The sequence below is a fragment of the Chelonoidis abingdonii genome, chromosome 7, assembly GCF_003597395.2.
Source record: "Chelonoidis abingdonii isolate Lonesome George chromosome 7, CheloAbing_2.0, whole genome shotgun sequence".
NCBI lineage: Eukaryota > Metazoa > Chordata > Testudines > Testudinidae > Chelonoidis > Chelonoidis abingdonii.
In genome coordinates, this window is record NC_133775.1 from 2,565,939 (window position 1) to 2,582,786 (window position 16,848).

The window sequence follows — 16,848 nt, forward strand, 5'->3', positions numbered from 1 at the left end:
TACCATTAGCCCCTCCACCTAAGAGCAGTCAGTTCTCTGCCACAAAGAGGGCCTCTGAACTCAACACGGCAGGTTAAGGAATGTGGGCAGCCAGCTGGGTCACTGGACCAGCAGACTTTCCTGCAGAACTTTACGTTTCTGACAGTAGAGCACGGAGCTTTGCAACCCTGCTGCATGCGGGTTTGGGCACGAATGGTTCATATTGAAATTCTACAGCTCTCCCTTGGCAGACACTTAACACTGAGTCCCTAAGGCGCACGAGGAGCCCCACACGAAAAGCGACATCAGAAAATTCACGACAGCTCTTCCAATTAAGGCAGGTGGACAGCACAGTCTCTTTGGGCTTCCTCATGCTGCTCAGCCTGTGGCTCTCCATTTCAATTGGAAAGAATCTCCCCTCTAGGGAGAGCATCAATGGGGACCCCCACTCATCAGTGGGCTGCTCAACAGATTCCCAGCTGCTCACTGAAGGGATGGGGAAATTTATGCTCCTTAAACACAGAGATCCCCTGCCTGGCGCACGCACCTGCCCTCCTCTCCTCACAACAACATGTTATTTATCTACAACAAAGAGTTTCTTCTTTTGCATCCATTTGCAGGGGAGTCCTGTGGTCTGAACCCAAGAGGCAAAGACCCTCTTCCGGCACTGCCCTTGCCTCTCCAGCACCAGAATGCACAGCAAGCTCATCTCCGCTGCCAACCCAAGCTTTCCCCTCCTGACCACTGTCCGTGCCCCCTCCCTGATGTCAGCTGCAGCAACATGAGGGAAGGAAAGAAATCCAGCAGAAGGAGGAAACTCTCTCCTGTGTGAAGGCACAAAAACAGAGACACTCCCACATCCCCGAGGCAAAGCAGAACATGATATCTAAGCAAGCTCTCAGCATGGTTACCACCCCAGCATTCTCTCATGCCTGCCGTGTTCTAAGAAGACTGGCCCCTCCGGATAACAATGTCTGAATCTGATTTTCCATGGAAGCGCTAAGCCCCAATTTAGATCTGCGTGAGCATAAACAAGTTTGGCTTTCATTGCAGATAGAAGATGCTCCGCCAAGCCGGGAACAGGCTGCCATTAGCATGTGCTTCCCCAGCCACAGAGCAGGCAAATTCTCCAGAGCAAAGCACAAGTGCAGCAATTAGAATGCAAGGGGGTGCAAAAGCTGTTTAACTCTGCGACCTCAGAGGTCACCGCAGCTGACTCCCAGCCCCTGTATAAATATTGTATGAGTTGGTGAGAGGCCTTTCAAAGCGCTGTCCCTCCCCCTCCACCATCACATTCTGCATCTAGCTAGACACACCAGCAACATTAGTTACAGATTTGACAGTCAGAAAAATCACTTGGGTAAATGAGAGAGAATGGGGGTGAGGGCTGCTTGCTGGAGCTGGCTGTTGCAGCCAATAGGCCAGGGATGGAAAGCACTCCCTGCTTTCCTCGTCACCATGCATCCTTCTACTGCATTCATTAGCAGCACGCAATCACCTGTTGGTGTAATCAGCTCTTTAACCAGTGCGTAAGTGCCACTGAGGATAAGGGGAAGGAGGAGCAGCCAGCGCTAGAGAAGAGCTACTCATTTAAGCAACAGGAAGGCTTTGGTGGGACTTCCCTCTTCTTCAAAGAGTACACAAGAGTACATGCCACTGGATCTCCAGTGCTACGGGTGGGACAGAGTGAGATGCTGCATTCCCTCATCAGCAGCTCGCCTGGCCCTTCGCGGTGGCCAGGTCTACACTGGGAGCATGCACACCAGTATGCTGTACCAGTAAAGCACTCCATGTGTGGATGCAGCTTTACACCAGCAAGTTGCGCTTTTAGTGGTGCGGCTTATTCCAGCTCCCCTCCACCCCACCCCCACCCAAGCAAATAAAGTTACATTGGCAAAAGCGCAGTTTTACAGGTGTGAGTGCATCTACACTAGGCACATTTCACAAACCGCACCTCTGCCCGCCCCACACAGACATAGCTATGCCAGCGAAATCGTGGCGTGCAGACTGGTCCTTCATCTCCCAGCGCAAGAGGACCCTTCACCGAAAAACACAGCTTCCTCTCCTCTAAAGCCCTCCAGAAACCCCCCCAGCCCAGCTTCATCCACTCCACCCCTGAGATGGACCTCAGAAGTACTCAGTGGTGGCTAAAGCTACGGGCCTCCATCCTGATCCCTCTCACCCACTCTGTGTGAGAGTCACCATGGCCTTAGTATCTGAGAAACTCTCTCTACCCTGAACTTCTGCCCTCTCCTGCCGACCACTGGCAATGCTGCCTTTGAAGAAGCCGCTTGGTCCCTGCCCTTGTCCTGCAGGGGTCCGCCAGGGCCCTGCCTTTTCCTCTGTTGCTCACCTTTCAGATCACTGTGGAACAGTGCAAAGCCTCTGCAACACTCCTAACCCCTGCTCGGCCACGAAGCCAGAAACCAGCCCCAAATCCGGGTCTCCTATACCTCTCCCTCACTCCCTTCAGCTCTTCTTTCCCCACTAACCAACCCCCTCTGCTCTCAGCTCTCACCTTATATGCCTTGCATCACCAGGAGATAGCAGAGCAGAATTCAAACACGCCCCTTTCCTCCACTCCTGGAGAATCCACAGCCCATTGCCAAACATACCCAGTCAGTCACGCCCACTGACTAGAGCCGGCGCGTGTGCACACACTCCCTCCTGTATGTTGTCTTGCCTAGACTGTAAGCTCAGCAGGGTAGGGACCTGGACCAAAGGGGCACACAAATTTGTGGGAAGAGGAATCCCTGCCCCGTGTTATTGGGAGCACCAGGGGGAGCGGACAGGAAGAGACGCAGTTCTTGGAGCGCAGACTGACACCGCCCCAGCTGCACAGGGAGCTCTTACACAGCCAGCCAGCCGCTACATATGTGATAACAGGGCGCTTGTATTCTGGGCACCAGACAGAGCCAGCACACCTCTGCCTGAGCTTCCTGCCAGCAGCCTCCCCTTGCACTCTGCCGGGTCACTGAGCCCGCAAGCCTGGTTGTATCGCCCTGGCCTCTCCCAAGTGGGCTGCACAATTAGCAGGCTTACCCCTCCACAGGCAGGGGAGACGAAGGGAGAAGCGATGGATGGGGAGAATGAGAGAGGGTCGGGCTGGTGGGGGAAAGGTCTGAGCACTCTCTCCCAAGCCCCGCATTGAGCGCAAGCACCCGAGCCGCTGTGCAGCTCTTGCAGTACTGTCTAATGCTCTCTGACATGCCTCTGAAGACGGCGAGCTGTTTGCAGTCAGCACCCTGATTTGTTAGTAATTATTTTCACAGTGTCACACCACTGTCACTCTCTTAACAAAGAGACAGGCAGCCCGAGGCTGCCTGCAAGAGAGTATCAGCAGCGAAAAGGGACTGTCAGGCACCCGGAGACTCTCTGCTCCTCTGGGCTCTATAACAGAGCCCATCGGGTTCTAAGGGAACATCTCAGAAGTGGCAAGTCAGTCTTCTGACACCCTGGCCACAGAGATGGGAATTTCCCCCTTACCCAAACCCACCATAAGCCTGACAGGGTTAGATCTCCTTAAACCCTTCATGCGCTTCCAGCCCACAGCCACCACAGGGAACTTTAGCTATTGATGACGTCACGCTCTCCTATTAAGCTCTAATTTCTTTTAATGTGGCTGTGCCGTGAGACTGTTCTCTGTCAGCACAATAACCCTGTGACGAAATCTCACACAACCTCAGTGCGTGTGCACGCACTGATCCATTCACCCCAGCCAAGTGCTGTGCATTTCTTCAGACGGGCCTCACCAGCTAGGTCACACCGCTGCATTCCACATGATGGAAACATTTCACTTGGCATTTCACAATGCAGGGGACCTTGGTAGCTTCCCCACACCTGAAATATATAGCCTAATGATTTGTTTCCCCTGCTATCGTGCACACATCACACTGACATGCTGAGAACTTCCCTTAACTGCCTCCATCCATCTCGTACCTGCTATGTAACAGGTGTGATCCTTCCTTTGGCTAACTTGTCAGTCAAAGGTAATCACCCTTTCCCAGTAAATGTGGAGCCTGCTCAGGCCCCTAAGGAACAGAAGCTATTCTGGCACCTGATGTGTCACACAACAGAAGCGTAGCCAGATGAAAGAGAGACACCTGGCCAGCTAGCCCTCAGAGCTCTCTTGATCTCCACACAGAAAGCTCGTGGATTTGCTTTTGAGCAATTCAAGGTTTGTATTACACCGGATAGGAACAGTCTTCCTCCCACTCTGCACAGAGACAAAGCACAAGGGTCATTCTCTATAGCAGCAAGGAGAGATGGGTATTAATTCATCCTCCTAGCACAGAGAGAGTTTGGAGATATTAAACCTCACGGTACAAGCAAAACCCTCCCATAATTAACGGCATGGAAGAGCACTAGCTCAGAGGGCAGCTCCCTTTGAGGGGTCTTTTTAATAACCAAGCAATGGCACATGTATGCTGTGAAGAATTAGGATCACCACTGGGAAGCTAAATGGCCCATAAAATGTAACAGCTCTCTTCAGAGCTGGGAGCGCAGCACACTACCACAGAGGAGAGGCCATGGCAGCTTCACCCCAGCCCCCCAGCGTGCAGACTGAAGAGGACATACATGAGAACGGGAAGCCATCTTCACCCTGTGCCTAAGGACCTATTGGCCAATTTACAGACTAACTGCAGTACTGCCTCAGCAGACTCTATAGTCCAACGTGCAGACAGCGGAGTCAATGCAGCAAAGTTGGAGGTTACCTGGAGGAAGCTGGAGAAGGAAAGGAAATCAGCACCTAAGAACGAGGGAGCTACGAAGAGAAGGGAGGAGAAAGCCAAAGGCCAGAGGAATTTTAGCGTCCAAAGAGAGGCCGATAATGCTAACTAGAGTTAGGTGAGCTTTCCCCACATCCCCCGATGCTATTCCATATCCCTCTTCCTTCCCTCCTCCATTCTCTCCCATCTCACTTCTCTCCTCCGTTTGCTCTAGGTGTCTCAATCTGCCTCTTCAAGTCTATCACGGATGATCCCGGAACGTAAGATTCTGGCTTTGGAGAGCTCGACTCAGCACTGCAAGAGGCTGGTGCCACGGCCATGCCAGTGGAATAGCGACTACCCGTCAGAATGGATCATGCTAGTTACTCTGAAGGCTATCACTGAGGTCCAGCTCCCTTCAGGGCTGGAACCGCAGAGCCCATGCCCCCACTCCTCAGGAAATGGCGGAAGGCTGTGGGGCATGGCACTAGAGAATGCCCTGTAAGGAAAACACTGAGATGGACTCAAGGTGACTCAATCAGTCTTTGCCATCAAGGAGACCGAAGAGGAAAAAGACTTGAGAGCACTGAACCCATCTGGAGAAATGGCTTCCAACAGCAGTGACAACAAGGAGAAAATACTGCCAAGCTAACATACGAGTTGCGAGTTATATTAGACCTCAACAACCGCATGGTGAGAGTGGAGTTGGTGACATGGGAGCCCAGAGCTGCCAGGTTAGAAGTACTTTACATTCTGGAGGCTCCCAACCCAGAGAAGCGATTTCCACTCAAGCTGTTGGGAAGGCAGTGCCAATACACAACTGGTTTGCTTAGGCTTGGAAGAAGAGTGAGTTGGGGCTCCCAGAGTACAAAGTTGACGCATTAAAGCAGTCTAAGATGATGCGGCTGTCCCAAGCCAGACAATCGGATTCCTCACAGTAGCATGCTCCTCACAATCACGCACCTACTGTAGCTTTCACACACACTCCAATGGACAAAATTGCCCAAGCCCCTAAAGGCGTTCAGTGCCTGTGGTCTTCATGATACCAAGCACTTCAGATGACCTGGGAGGGGGGAAGAAGGGGGCACTGTGCTGAAGAAATGTGGATGGAAGAGGTGCCCCTCTAGTAACAGGAATCCAGTAGTACAGAAGCATGCCAGCCCTCCTCTCCCTCTCACATTAATCGGCTTTTTACCGTTTCTCCGTATCTCAGATTCATAGATTTTTAAACCAGAAGTCACCACTGAGTGAGTCTTTCTGCATGGCAAGGGCCACAGAATTTCACCCAGGGATTCCCGCAGTGGAGGGAATGGTTCTTCCTTATCACACAAGCGAATGCTTCAAGCCCAATAACTAGTGGTTGAACTAGAGCATCTCTTTCAGCAAGGCCTCCAATCTCCATGTAAAGACACCCAGTGGTGCAGAACCGCCACACCCCTTGGCGAGCCATTCCAGTGGTGGTTCACTGCTTCACTCCCAGATATGAACAGTATTCTCTCTCTCACTCCTCCCCACATTACACCATTTTTCCAGCATTTCTCTATTGCCTACAATATCATCTTCACTTTTCTAGCTCCTCGCTCTATGCTCCTGATTCCCAAACAGCAGAATCCACACCCTATTGAGTTGGATTTGCATCAAAGTTCACTATGTTTTCAACCAGCACCTCCCCAACGATGTCAGAACCAGGAACAGGGCTCTTACCCTGTGCGTGCTGAAGACGAGCAACGCCGACGTATACAGTCCTGGGCAAGGTAAGTCCTACAGAAACCGTTTCATTACCAGCCTTTCCCCAAAAGGAATTCAGGAAAAGTTACACATCACAGGACTCCTCCTGGAACCATCAGATCTCAAACAGAACTAGAAACAGAAGATGGCCACCAGAGGCAACCCCTGCAAAGGGATAATGAGGACCAAGACTGTGAGACATTTGAAATAAATACGGGGGGGAATCTTAAAAGAAAAAATGCAGAACTTACTTCACAAAAGTGACTTCAGTTCATTTTGTTTTTAAAATACACCAGTTCTGTTACAGTCAGAGAAGTGAGTTTAGCCAGTGCTGCTGGTGAATTAACAGTGAGGGACTCACCACAATTGCTAGAACCGAGCATGTGGGAAGACGCCTTGACGAGCTTTTCCTACTTAGCCCTGCCAATGCATCTCAATCTCAGCGGATGCGGCTGTATTCCCAACCTGCAGGCTCTCCCCTCTCCACTAGTCCAGTCTTGGGCTCCCAATACACACCTCTGATGCACCTCACCTCCGCCCTGCCACACTCCAAGCTATCCAAGGCCCAGGCCCCTTCTGAGCTCAGACTGAAACATGGCTAACAGCAGAGAAAGCAAGAAGGTTTTCTGCAGGGTTCCCATGCACGGTCCTGTCAATGCACTTGAACTGTGGCCTACAATACCACTCCCCCAAGCAAAGACTGCCTGGCCCATCCTGGCTACTGTCATATATAAGGGGTATATTAACGCTATCAATTCAATTTCACTCATGACCAAAGATGGACTTTACCTCAAGCCTCTAGCGGAGAAGGCTAGGAAGTGCCAACCCACTGAACCACTAAGGTCCCAGATTTGAAAGAGCAAAAGCATTCCTCCCCTTGAGCCTGCTGCATAGGCCTCTGTCATTCTAACGAGGCCTGATTTGCTCTTCATGTGCAGCTGACTTGCCAGCATAACTCACAAAAGAAGAATTAAAACAGTAAAATAAAAAAGCAATGGTATAATTCCCTGCTAAGAGTTCACTAATGTGCATCCTAAGACATGCACCAAGGGCTATAAACATTTCAAGCCACTTCACTATGTTTTATCACTGTATTAGAAAGAGAGCATTTGCCTTTTACCACTGACTTAACAAAATAAAAAACTTCTGCACAAGTCATTTTCTGCGAAGAAATGAATTCGCTCCCTTGGATCTGCCACAGAAAGCATTACAATAGCATCTTTGCTCTGGAGGACATACAGTTAGCAACACCTCTGCCAATGATAGTCCGGTACGTTCATGGATCTGATGGCGCTTGTTATTTTTATGTAATCCTGTAACCATGCACAGGCTTAGACGGATGGTCTTGTGGTTAAGCCACTGGACTGGGACTCAGGAGAGTGGGTTCAATTCCTAGCTCTGCCACTGTGGAAATGACCTTGGGCATGGGACTTAATCTCACTGTTCTCACTTCCCTAGTTATGAAAGGGGGATAATACTTCTCTAGGCCAGATGGAAGTTAAAGGATAAACCCATAAAGGCTTAGGAGGGTGATGGGGTCCATATATGCAGACAGATAAGACAGTGTTTTAAAAGAGGGAAAACATGCTAACCCAAATCTCCTTCCCCAAAGAGCTTACGAAACAAGAGCTCAACTCAGCTAAGTGTCAAGCATCTTCTATTTCCACTGAAATCCCAACACACCCATAAGCTGCTCCCCATTTTTTGGCCCCTCAAGATGTATGTTACATGTGCCATCAAATGCTACCTCAGTGTAAGTTTTATCACTGAATCACTGATGCAGGTTACATCTCAGGTGCAACACTGCTGAACCTGGGCCAAGGACTGAACCTGCTTATACCAGCTCTGAGCACGGCCCTGCAGCTTTTCAACTCTTAAAGTCACTCCTTGCAACAGGCTAAAGGAATTCTCTTGTTGCACACACACAGGCCTCAGGACCTGTGTGCCTAACAAGGCTGTATCCTCACTCGTGTGTTTTAGCTTGGCAGGTCTGGTGCCCCTTTCATCTTCTGCATCAAGTAGCGCTTCTTTAATTAATAACATTTCTGTGACGACACAGGGAACTTTACACCCAGAATGAATGGCCCTCTCTCATTAGAGCCACTACTGTCATGCTGTATTCAAGAGCAGGAGTATGATTCATTTCCTTGTCTGGGGACAGAGAGGTTTTTTTTGGGGGGGGGGGGGGGGGGGGAAGAGAAGAGGTTTTATAATGAGTGACTTGTATTTGTTGAAGCTGATGTGTGACTGTCGGCTTGAATTGCCTTGTCAGGACAAGCCTTCAGAAAGGTGATCTTCCCACTCAAGAGGTTTTCCTCATTAAAGAAATTGCATCTTAACAAGAGGGAAGGGGAGAGATGGGGAAGAGAACAGCTGTCTCTCCCTCTCCAGCCTGGTTCGTGCTCATCAGCAGTCGATCCAAATACAAAGATAGGATCAGCTTCTCATTTTCCAGCCCCCTTTCGAGCTTGGCACTCTGTCTCTGCTAGAAATCTAATTCACCTAGGAAAAGCAAGGGAGCCTCTCCTATTCTGCCACATGCATTGATGGTTTACGACCCATCCCAGATGGTTATTGCAGGGCTGGGCATCCTTATCAGCCCTGAAGAACCTCCACAGCCCAGCTCAGAAGTTGCTGGACCTTCCTCCACATCTAGGTTCTTGTGATTCACATGGCCGGCAGGAGGCGGCAGATTGAACAGAACACCCCTGAGATCTGGGGCACTCCAAACAAGCTCCACTCCACAAGAAAAGCCCACTGGAGCCAAGCAATCTCATGTCACCTGGAGGATCCAAGCCAATGACAGGTGTCAAAGCCCCAGGCAGCAGGACTTCCACCTCCCCTGCCACAGACTGGAGTTTCTCTAGCCAGTCACAGGGTACTGCCTTAATACAGAGGAATTCCCCCTGCATCAGGGCTCTCCACTGGGTTTGGCAGGCTATCCACAGCCTACTTCTGGCTTTTCTACCTTACTTGTATACCCATCCCACTGCACTGAAGCATCAGCCTTGCCCACTTCTACCCACAGTCACCACTATTCAGCCTGTTTGCTTGCCCACCATCCGACAGTACCTATACCCTGTGGCAGGGAGGAACGCATATAGCTACTGCAGTATGGGTCCAGCCAAAGAGATACAGTCTCTGGGTACCCATCTTCCTTAGCGCCCCCTCCCCTCCATCATCCTCTGACCCTAAAGACAAGATAGCCCAAACCCAGTAACGCCACAGATCTCCTCCAGCCCAAGGAGGTGTGAAGCACAATCTTGTTCCCTAACAATTCTTCCATAGGGCAGCATTAAACATTCCTGCTGCTGACTTAGCATGATTGAACCAGGATCAATGGGAAATGAGAACATTGCATAGCAGGAGAAAGCTGGGTAAAAAGGCTGGAGCTTGCCTCTATTGGGCAGAGATGGTCTCAAGGTGTTTGCACTTGAGAATCTCAGATGAAAGGTGTTATAGAAGTGGAACTTAGTATTAAAACAGGAAGCCTGATAAAAGGAGAAGCAGGGTTGGAAACCACGCCAGCCTCTGGCTAGGACCTCTGCAGATTTCATAAGCAAGGAAGCGATGCTGCGAGAAATGGAGTTAATGACTCAGTAGGTGCGTTCTTCTCCTAAAGGAGACAGGCATACTGCCAGGGGCACGATGCTACCGGAGGTGCTAAGGAAGATGAAGAGGGCCTGACACTCTGTTGTTATTAGAGACCCAGTTTTCACAAGAGCGAGTGGGGTTAGTTCTCGTATCCTGGCCAAGTTCCACATGGCTCCGACTTCTCTTGGAGTTTCAATAACACTTTATTCGAGTTCATGCCCCCTCACATGCAGGTCTGCTAGCACAGCCATGCTTCACCCCAGAGCGGGTACGTTTTAGCGGAGAGCTGAAGTGATCCTTAGGCAGCGAGATGTGAGAAGCCACTTTGGGGCTATTCAGGGTCAGAGATCCTAGACGAAAACGAGTAATCAAAGGCCTATGCACCAAAAGAAGATATTTTACTATTTCCCCCAACATGAAGACAGTTTGAAAACGGGGGCATAGCCTCAAACACATGCCCCTTCACTGTGCTGAGCATGTCTTTCAGACGCACCTGACCTCATTTTACTGGTGTTCCCTGGAATGCAAGAGGACTTTAGTACTAGTTAATGCTGCCACATTATCTCTGAAGAGCACTCAAGCATCAAGCCCTTCACCCCACTGACACTTGGACAAGTAGCCACCACCTTTCCCCATCCGGAGAAGTGCCAGTTACTTATACAGGTGCATTGGGCAGCCCTTCCCGGAGCACACTGTGTGATGAACTGGGAAAGTTCTTAATGTTTGCTCTAAATACTGTGTTGGTGCCTCAGTGTCCCCTAGGCAGTTCTTAAGTATCTAGGTGGTGGGATAAGGGTGTGTGATTGCTGCAGAGGAAGGGGCCAGTGCACCTAAATGCCTGACACTCTTGTCTCCTAGCAACTGATGGCCTGGGCCCCTCCTCTGCAAAGGTGCCAACTGCAGGTGTTGGAGACAAAGGGATCAGGTGACCTCCTGGCCCGGGAAAGGAGCTGAGCAGAGAGGAGGGGCTGGAGGGGTTGGTTAGTCTGGAGCTACCTGGGGATAAGGAGTGAAGTGCAGACCTAGGGGTCTGGCTCACTGTCCCCCAGAATGGACCCGGCCGAGGGGTCTGGTTCGCTGTATCTACAAGCTCTGTTTTAGACCCTGTTCCTGTCATCGAATAAACCTCTGTTTTGCTGGCTGAGAGTCACGTCTGACTGCAAAGTGGGGGTGCAGAACCCTGTGGCTTCCCCAGGACCCCGCCTGGGTGGGCTCGCTGTGGGAAGCCCACGGAGGGGCAGAGGATGCTGAATGCTCCAAGGAGAGACCCAGGAGGTGAAGACGTGTGAGCTTCTTGCCCTGAACAAGTCTGCTCCAAGGGAGAGGAGGCTCCCCAAAGTCCTGACTGGCTTTGTGGGGAGCTGTTCCAGAGCATCGCCCGGGGACTCCGTGACACATTGCGCATCCCTCACGGCTCCACCGAGCTAGTCTTTGCAATGTTTCCCAGATATGCTGAATCCCAGAAGCTGCATCTTTTTGTCCACACAGCGCTGTTGCAGTGCTCACCCTTTCCAGTTTAAAAAGAGATATAGCTCTGTTCTGCTTTGCTAAACCCTATTTGGCAATGTGTCTAAACACATGCAAACTTCATTAGTTCAGGAGGGAGATCTGGCATTTAAGGTGATGGATAAAAGTAACAGGAAATGAGACAAGCCCGAGCCAGCAGTGAGTTCTCACTCAAGCCCCATTCAGTGGCATGCTGCTAATCGGATGTGACCTACACCGGACTGTGTCCAATCAGCACTAGAGCAGAGTGATGTGCTATTCACTATCAGGTTGAAGGCAGACTCCGTTTCTGTGAGCTTGGAAACATGAAATGCACTTTCCACTTTGCCCTAGAGAAGCTTAGAGATCAAATTCTTAACTTAACGGTTAAAAAACAAACAGACAAGAGAGAACTGAACCACTTGTTCCACTCACTGCACCCTTGTGGGGTCTTCCTTTCCAACTGGATGGCAACGACAAGTCACAAATGGAAAGTTAAGCTTCCAAGCTCCAGCATGCAACACAGCACCTCTGGCTGGCCCGCTCGCAGAGCAGCTCCCAGATCCCTGCTGGGGGAGGGGGGGAGAGACATCATTCACCCTGCTCTGTTCAGGGGGTTGTAGCTGAACTACTTCCACAGACTACTACATTTTTTAATGTGAGGAGGAAGCGACCCAGTGGAATCAGGTCAATGAGTTGATGGCAGGCCCATGGCAGAAGTGAGGTAGGGTGCACATGTCATTGAGACTGCTGTGTACGAAGTCCCTCTATCCCACGTATGACACACACGAGCCAGGAAGAGGATAAAAAGGAACTTCATCCAACTCTAGGTGCCAAGGATAGAATCATAGAACTGGCAGGGACCTTGAGAGCTCGGCTAGTCCAGTCCCCCTGCACTCATGGCAGGACTAATTATCTAGACCATCCCTGACAGGTGTCTGTCTAACCTGCTCTTAAAAGTTTCCAGTGATGGAGATTCTACACCCTCCCTAAGCAATTTATTCCAGTGCTTAACCACTCTGAGAGCTAGGAAGTTTTTCCTAATGTCCAACCTAAACCGCCCTGGCTACAATTTAAACCCATTGCTTCTTGCCCTGTTCTCAGAGGTTAAGAAAAACATTTTTTCTTCCTCCTCCTTGTAACAACTTTTCACATACTTGAAAGCTGTTATCATGTCCTCTCAGTCTTCTCTTCTCAAGACTAAACAAATCGAATTTTTTCAGTCTTCCCTCATAGCTCATGTTTTCTAGACATTTACTCATTTTTGTTGCTCTTCTCTGTGGACTCTCTCCAATTTGTCCACATATCTCCTGAAATGTGGTGCCCAGAACTGGACACAATACTCCAGTTGAGCCCTAATCAGCACAGAGTAGAGCGGAAGGATTACTTCTCGTGTCTTGCTTACAACACTCCTGCTAATACAGCCCAGAATGATGTTTGCTTTTTTTGCAACAGCGTTACACTGTTGACTCCTATTTACCTTGTGATCCGCTCTGACCCCCAGATCCCTTCCCGCAGTATCCTTCCTAGGCAGTCATTGCCCATTCTGTGTATGGGCACCTGATTATTCCTTCCTAAGTGGAGTACTTTGCATTTGTCCCTATTGAATTTCATCCTGTTTACTTCAGGTCATTTCTCCAGTTTGTCCAAATCATTTTGAATTTTAATCTTATCCTCCAAGCCCCTATCCTGCAGCCCCTCCCAGCTTGGTATCGTCCACAAACTTTATAAGTGTACTCAATGTGCCATCATCTAAATCAGTGGTGGGCAACCTGCGGCCCATCAGTATAATCTGATTGCGGGCTGAGAGACATTTTGCTGACATTGACTGTCCACAGGCACTGCCCTCCACAGCTTCCAGTGGCCACGGTTCACCATTTCCAGCCAATGGGAGCTGCTGGAAGCAACTGGCCACAGGGCTGCAGCAGAGAAGCAGCAGGGCTGCAGGTTGCCCACCACTGATCTAAATCACTGATGAAAATATTGAACAGAACCAGACCCAAAACTGATTCCTGCGGGACCTCACTTGATATTCCTTCCAGCATGACTGTGAACAACCGATAACCACTCTCTGGGAACGGGTTTTCATGGTGAGGTAAGGGTAGCATTCTCAGAGCAGATTCTGCATTTCACACTTGAGGCCAGACGATACATGTGGGACACTGAACCGCTGTTTGGGACTGTGAAGAAAAAACAGCAACCCCAAAATAAAGAGACCATAGCCCCACCTCCTCCCCCCAAAATACAGCTCCTGACTACCAAACCTAGAAGGCAGCCTATTCAATACAGAAGCTAACCTAGGCTGCACACATCCCCTAGACAAGCAGTTACATGCACAATGAAAGAGACAGAAGGACTGGCCTCGTACCTGGGCACCCCTCCCTTTTAACACCAGGAGCCTGACTCAGTACAGCAGTAAGGCACAGAAGAGCCACAAGGGGAGGACAGATCAGAAATGACTGGCCAACACCCCTGACGCCCTCTTTGTGCTGGTCCCCTGTAAAGGTTTAAATACAAAATTACATGGAAATTAACCTCCACGGCAATACACATAAGGGAAAGGTGTCCACGTCAACCCTAGGCATGGTCTTGATAAAGACCTCTCTGTTGACACAAGGGCAAGCAAGCAATGATTTTGTCTAGATGACAGCAGATTTGTCATCCCTGCAGGGCTTGTGCTGCAACTTCAGTCCCCGTTTCGCAAGACCTCACTAACCAGAACGTGAGCAGAGAACGAGCAGCAGCTACCCCAAGACCAGATTGGGAAATAGAGCCTTCTCCAGGGTTGCAGGCATTTTATTTAACCTTTACATCAGGGGAAATGGATGTGAAACGGAAAACCAAGCAATGCCAATAACGAGTTGTAGATGTCGGTTCAGTGCTGGACATATCAAGCCTGCGCCTGATCGGTGTGATGAAAACAGCAGCCTTTACCAGGCACTTAAACAAGGAAAAGCCACTGAGAGGTGACGGGTGCCCCAGTGAATTCAGGGCTCTGTGACACTATGTAGCCTACACTGCATTTTGGGTCATTTCCTTCTTAGACGGCGAGGGCTGCTTTTTAAATAGCAGGCCCAACTCAGTGTGCAACATGGTGCACCGACATCTGGGTATGCAAATGGCGACATCGACGCCTACATGGCCGCTTGCAGCGCCGACCAGCCAGTCTTGCAGTTACTGCACGCACCAATCTAAGAGGCCAGCCTTGGACCCCAGGGTTTTATTCTTCTTTTACGTGATGGCTCAGCAGCTAACGTCCACCAGGAAGAGAGAGAAGGCCTTGACTATGAAAGCAAGCCAATGGTCACCCCTCGTTCAAGGACACAGAGCCAATGACCATCCTACATACGTAAACTCTTCCTCCCCAACCTTCTTCCCTGCATGAAATGGTAACACGCTTCATTCCGAGGCTGTGCTGGCTGCATGCAGCACTATGTGGTAAATGCAATATCGTTTTCAGGAAGGGGCAGGTATTTATCCTCGAAGTCTGCCACATGGTCGCACTCAGGAGAGGGGCAGGGATAGAAACAGGAGGAACATCCTACCGCGCTTGCCAGTTCAGAGGAGATAATGAATAAAAATGGAGCTATCCCAAAGCCCCCAGTTCAAACCCTTCAAGGGGTGTGGGGTCAGACTCACTCGCTACGCTACCCAGTGATCATGTACAAAGCCCTTCTCCTTGATCAATCTTCCTCCCACTCCCCCTGCCATTACCACTTCTGATTATGCATGACCCTCAACGATCACATGGTGGCATCTCGACACCTGTAAGCAGCTAGGGCTTGGAGTCAGACAGGGAATGCTGCCGGAATCGGGATGGTATGGAGAGAACGTGCGGGTTTTTCAGCATCAACTGAAATACACCGTTAAAGTGGGTGTTGGTTCGAACTGAGCCAAGGACACAGCAGAACTAAGATGTGGGAATTAACAAGAAGAGGAAATAATCAACATGCTCTTTCCTTCCCCAAACAAACAAACAAAAACCTGTGTGAAGTTACACGAATCATCCCACTGCACCAGCAAGAGCTAGGCAATGGGAGAGGAGGAAACATATTCCACAGCGTGCAGTAACAAAGCCCTGGGCAGCTCCCCTTTCCATACTCACATTACTTTCAAATCCCAGTCTCCGCAGGTTACAAAAATCGACTTGACGCTAGGATCTAAGAGGCCTTCCTTCGCCATCCACTCATCGACCCTCTGAAAGGAACAGAGGGAAAGAGGATGAACTTTGTAGACAGGAAAGAGCCACAACAGTTAAACACAGATAAGCTCCTCGCAATCAGACAAGGAGAAAATTGTGATCTTATCCAGCAGCAGCCCCCACCCCCTCTCCCTTTCTCCACTCACATCATCTCAACAAGAGCATGTTTGGACCTTGGAAGATTTCCAACAGGAAACAACAGGTGATCAGGGCAGAGACGATCTTATCAGACACTACAATGGCTCTGCTCACAGAAGAATAGGAATCATACAGTGTTTATGGGACAATACAGCTAAAATATTACTTAGCCCTCCCTCCCATTTTTCCCTTCCCTTCATCAAATAAGCTGTAACACTATATTTTAGGGCTGTCAATTAATTGCAGTTAATTCGCATGATTAACTCAAAAAGGTTAATCACGATTTAAAAAGTTAATCTCAATTAATCACAGTTTTAATCACACTGTTAAGCAACAGAATGCCAAGTGACATTTATCAAATATTTTTGGATGTTTTTCTTCATTTTAAAATAGATTGGTTTCAATCACAACACAGAATATGAAGTGTACAATGCTCACTTTATATTATTTTTTATTATAAATATTTGCACGGTAAAAATTATAAAGGAAATAGTATTTTTCAATTCACCTCATACAAGTACTGTAGTGCAACCTCTTTGTCAGGAAAGTGCAACTTACAAATGTAGGGTTTTTTGGTTACATAACCGCACTCAAAAACAAAACAATGTAAAACTTTAGAGCCTATAAGTCCACTCAGTCCTACTTCTTGTTCAGTCAATCGCTAAGAGAAACAAATTTGTTCACATTTACAGGAGATAATGCTGCCCACTTCTTAATTACAACGTCACCTAATGCAAAATGGGTTCGCAAGTACTGTGTAGCTGGCGTCACAAAGATTACTTGCAAAAGCACTAAAGATTTGTATGCCTCTCAACTTCAGCCACCATTCCAGAGGACATGCTTCCATGCTGAGACGCTCATTAAAAAAATAATGTTAAATTAAATTTCTGACTGAATCCTTGGGGGAGAATTGTATGTCCCTGCTCGTGTTTTATCCACATTCTGCATATATTTCATGTATAGCAGTCTCGGATGATGAACCAGCACATGTTGTTCATTTAAGAACATTCACTG

The 16,848-nt window shown here is 49.2% G+C and overlaps 1 protein-coding gene and 1 long non-coding RNA gene across 2 annotated transcripts in view; both read right to left on the minus strand.

Annotated features, from left to right (window-relative positions):
- LOC142047075 (uncharacterized) overlaps positions 1-16,848 on the minus strand; it is a 381,985-nt gene that overhangs the window by 275,740 nt on the left and 89,397 nt on the right. The window lies entirely within an intron of this gene.
- ERI3 (ERI1 exoribonuclease family member 3) overlaps positions 1-16,848 on the minus strand; it is a 149,258-nt gene that overhangs the window by 94,793 nt on the left and 37,617 nt on the right. The window contains exon 4 of the mRNA XM_075067562.1: positions 15,601-15,692. Coding sequence (XP_074923663.1) covers positions 15,601-15,692 — 92 coding nt within the window. The remainder of the gene's footprint in view (positions 1-15,600; positions 15,693-16,848) is intronic.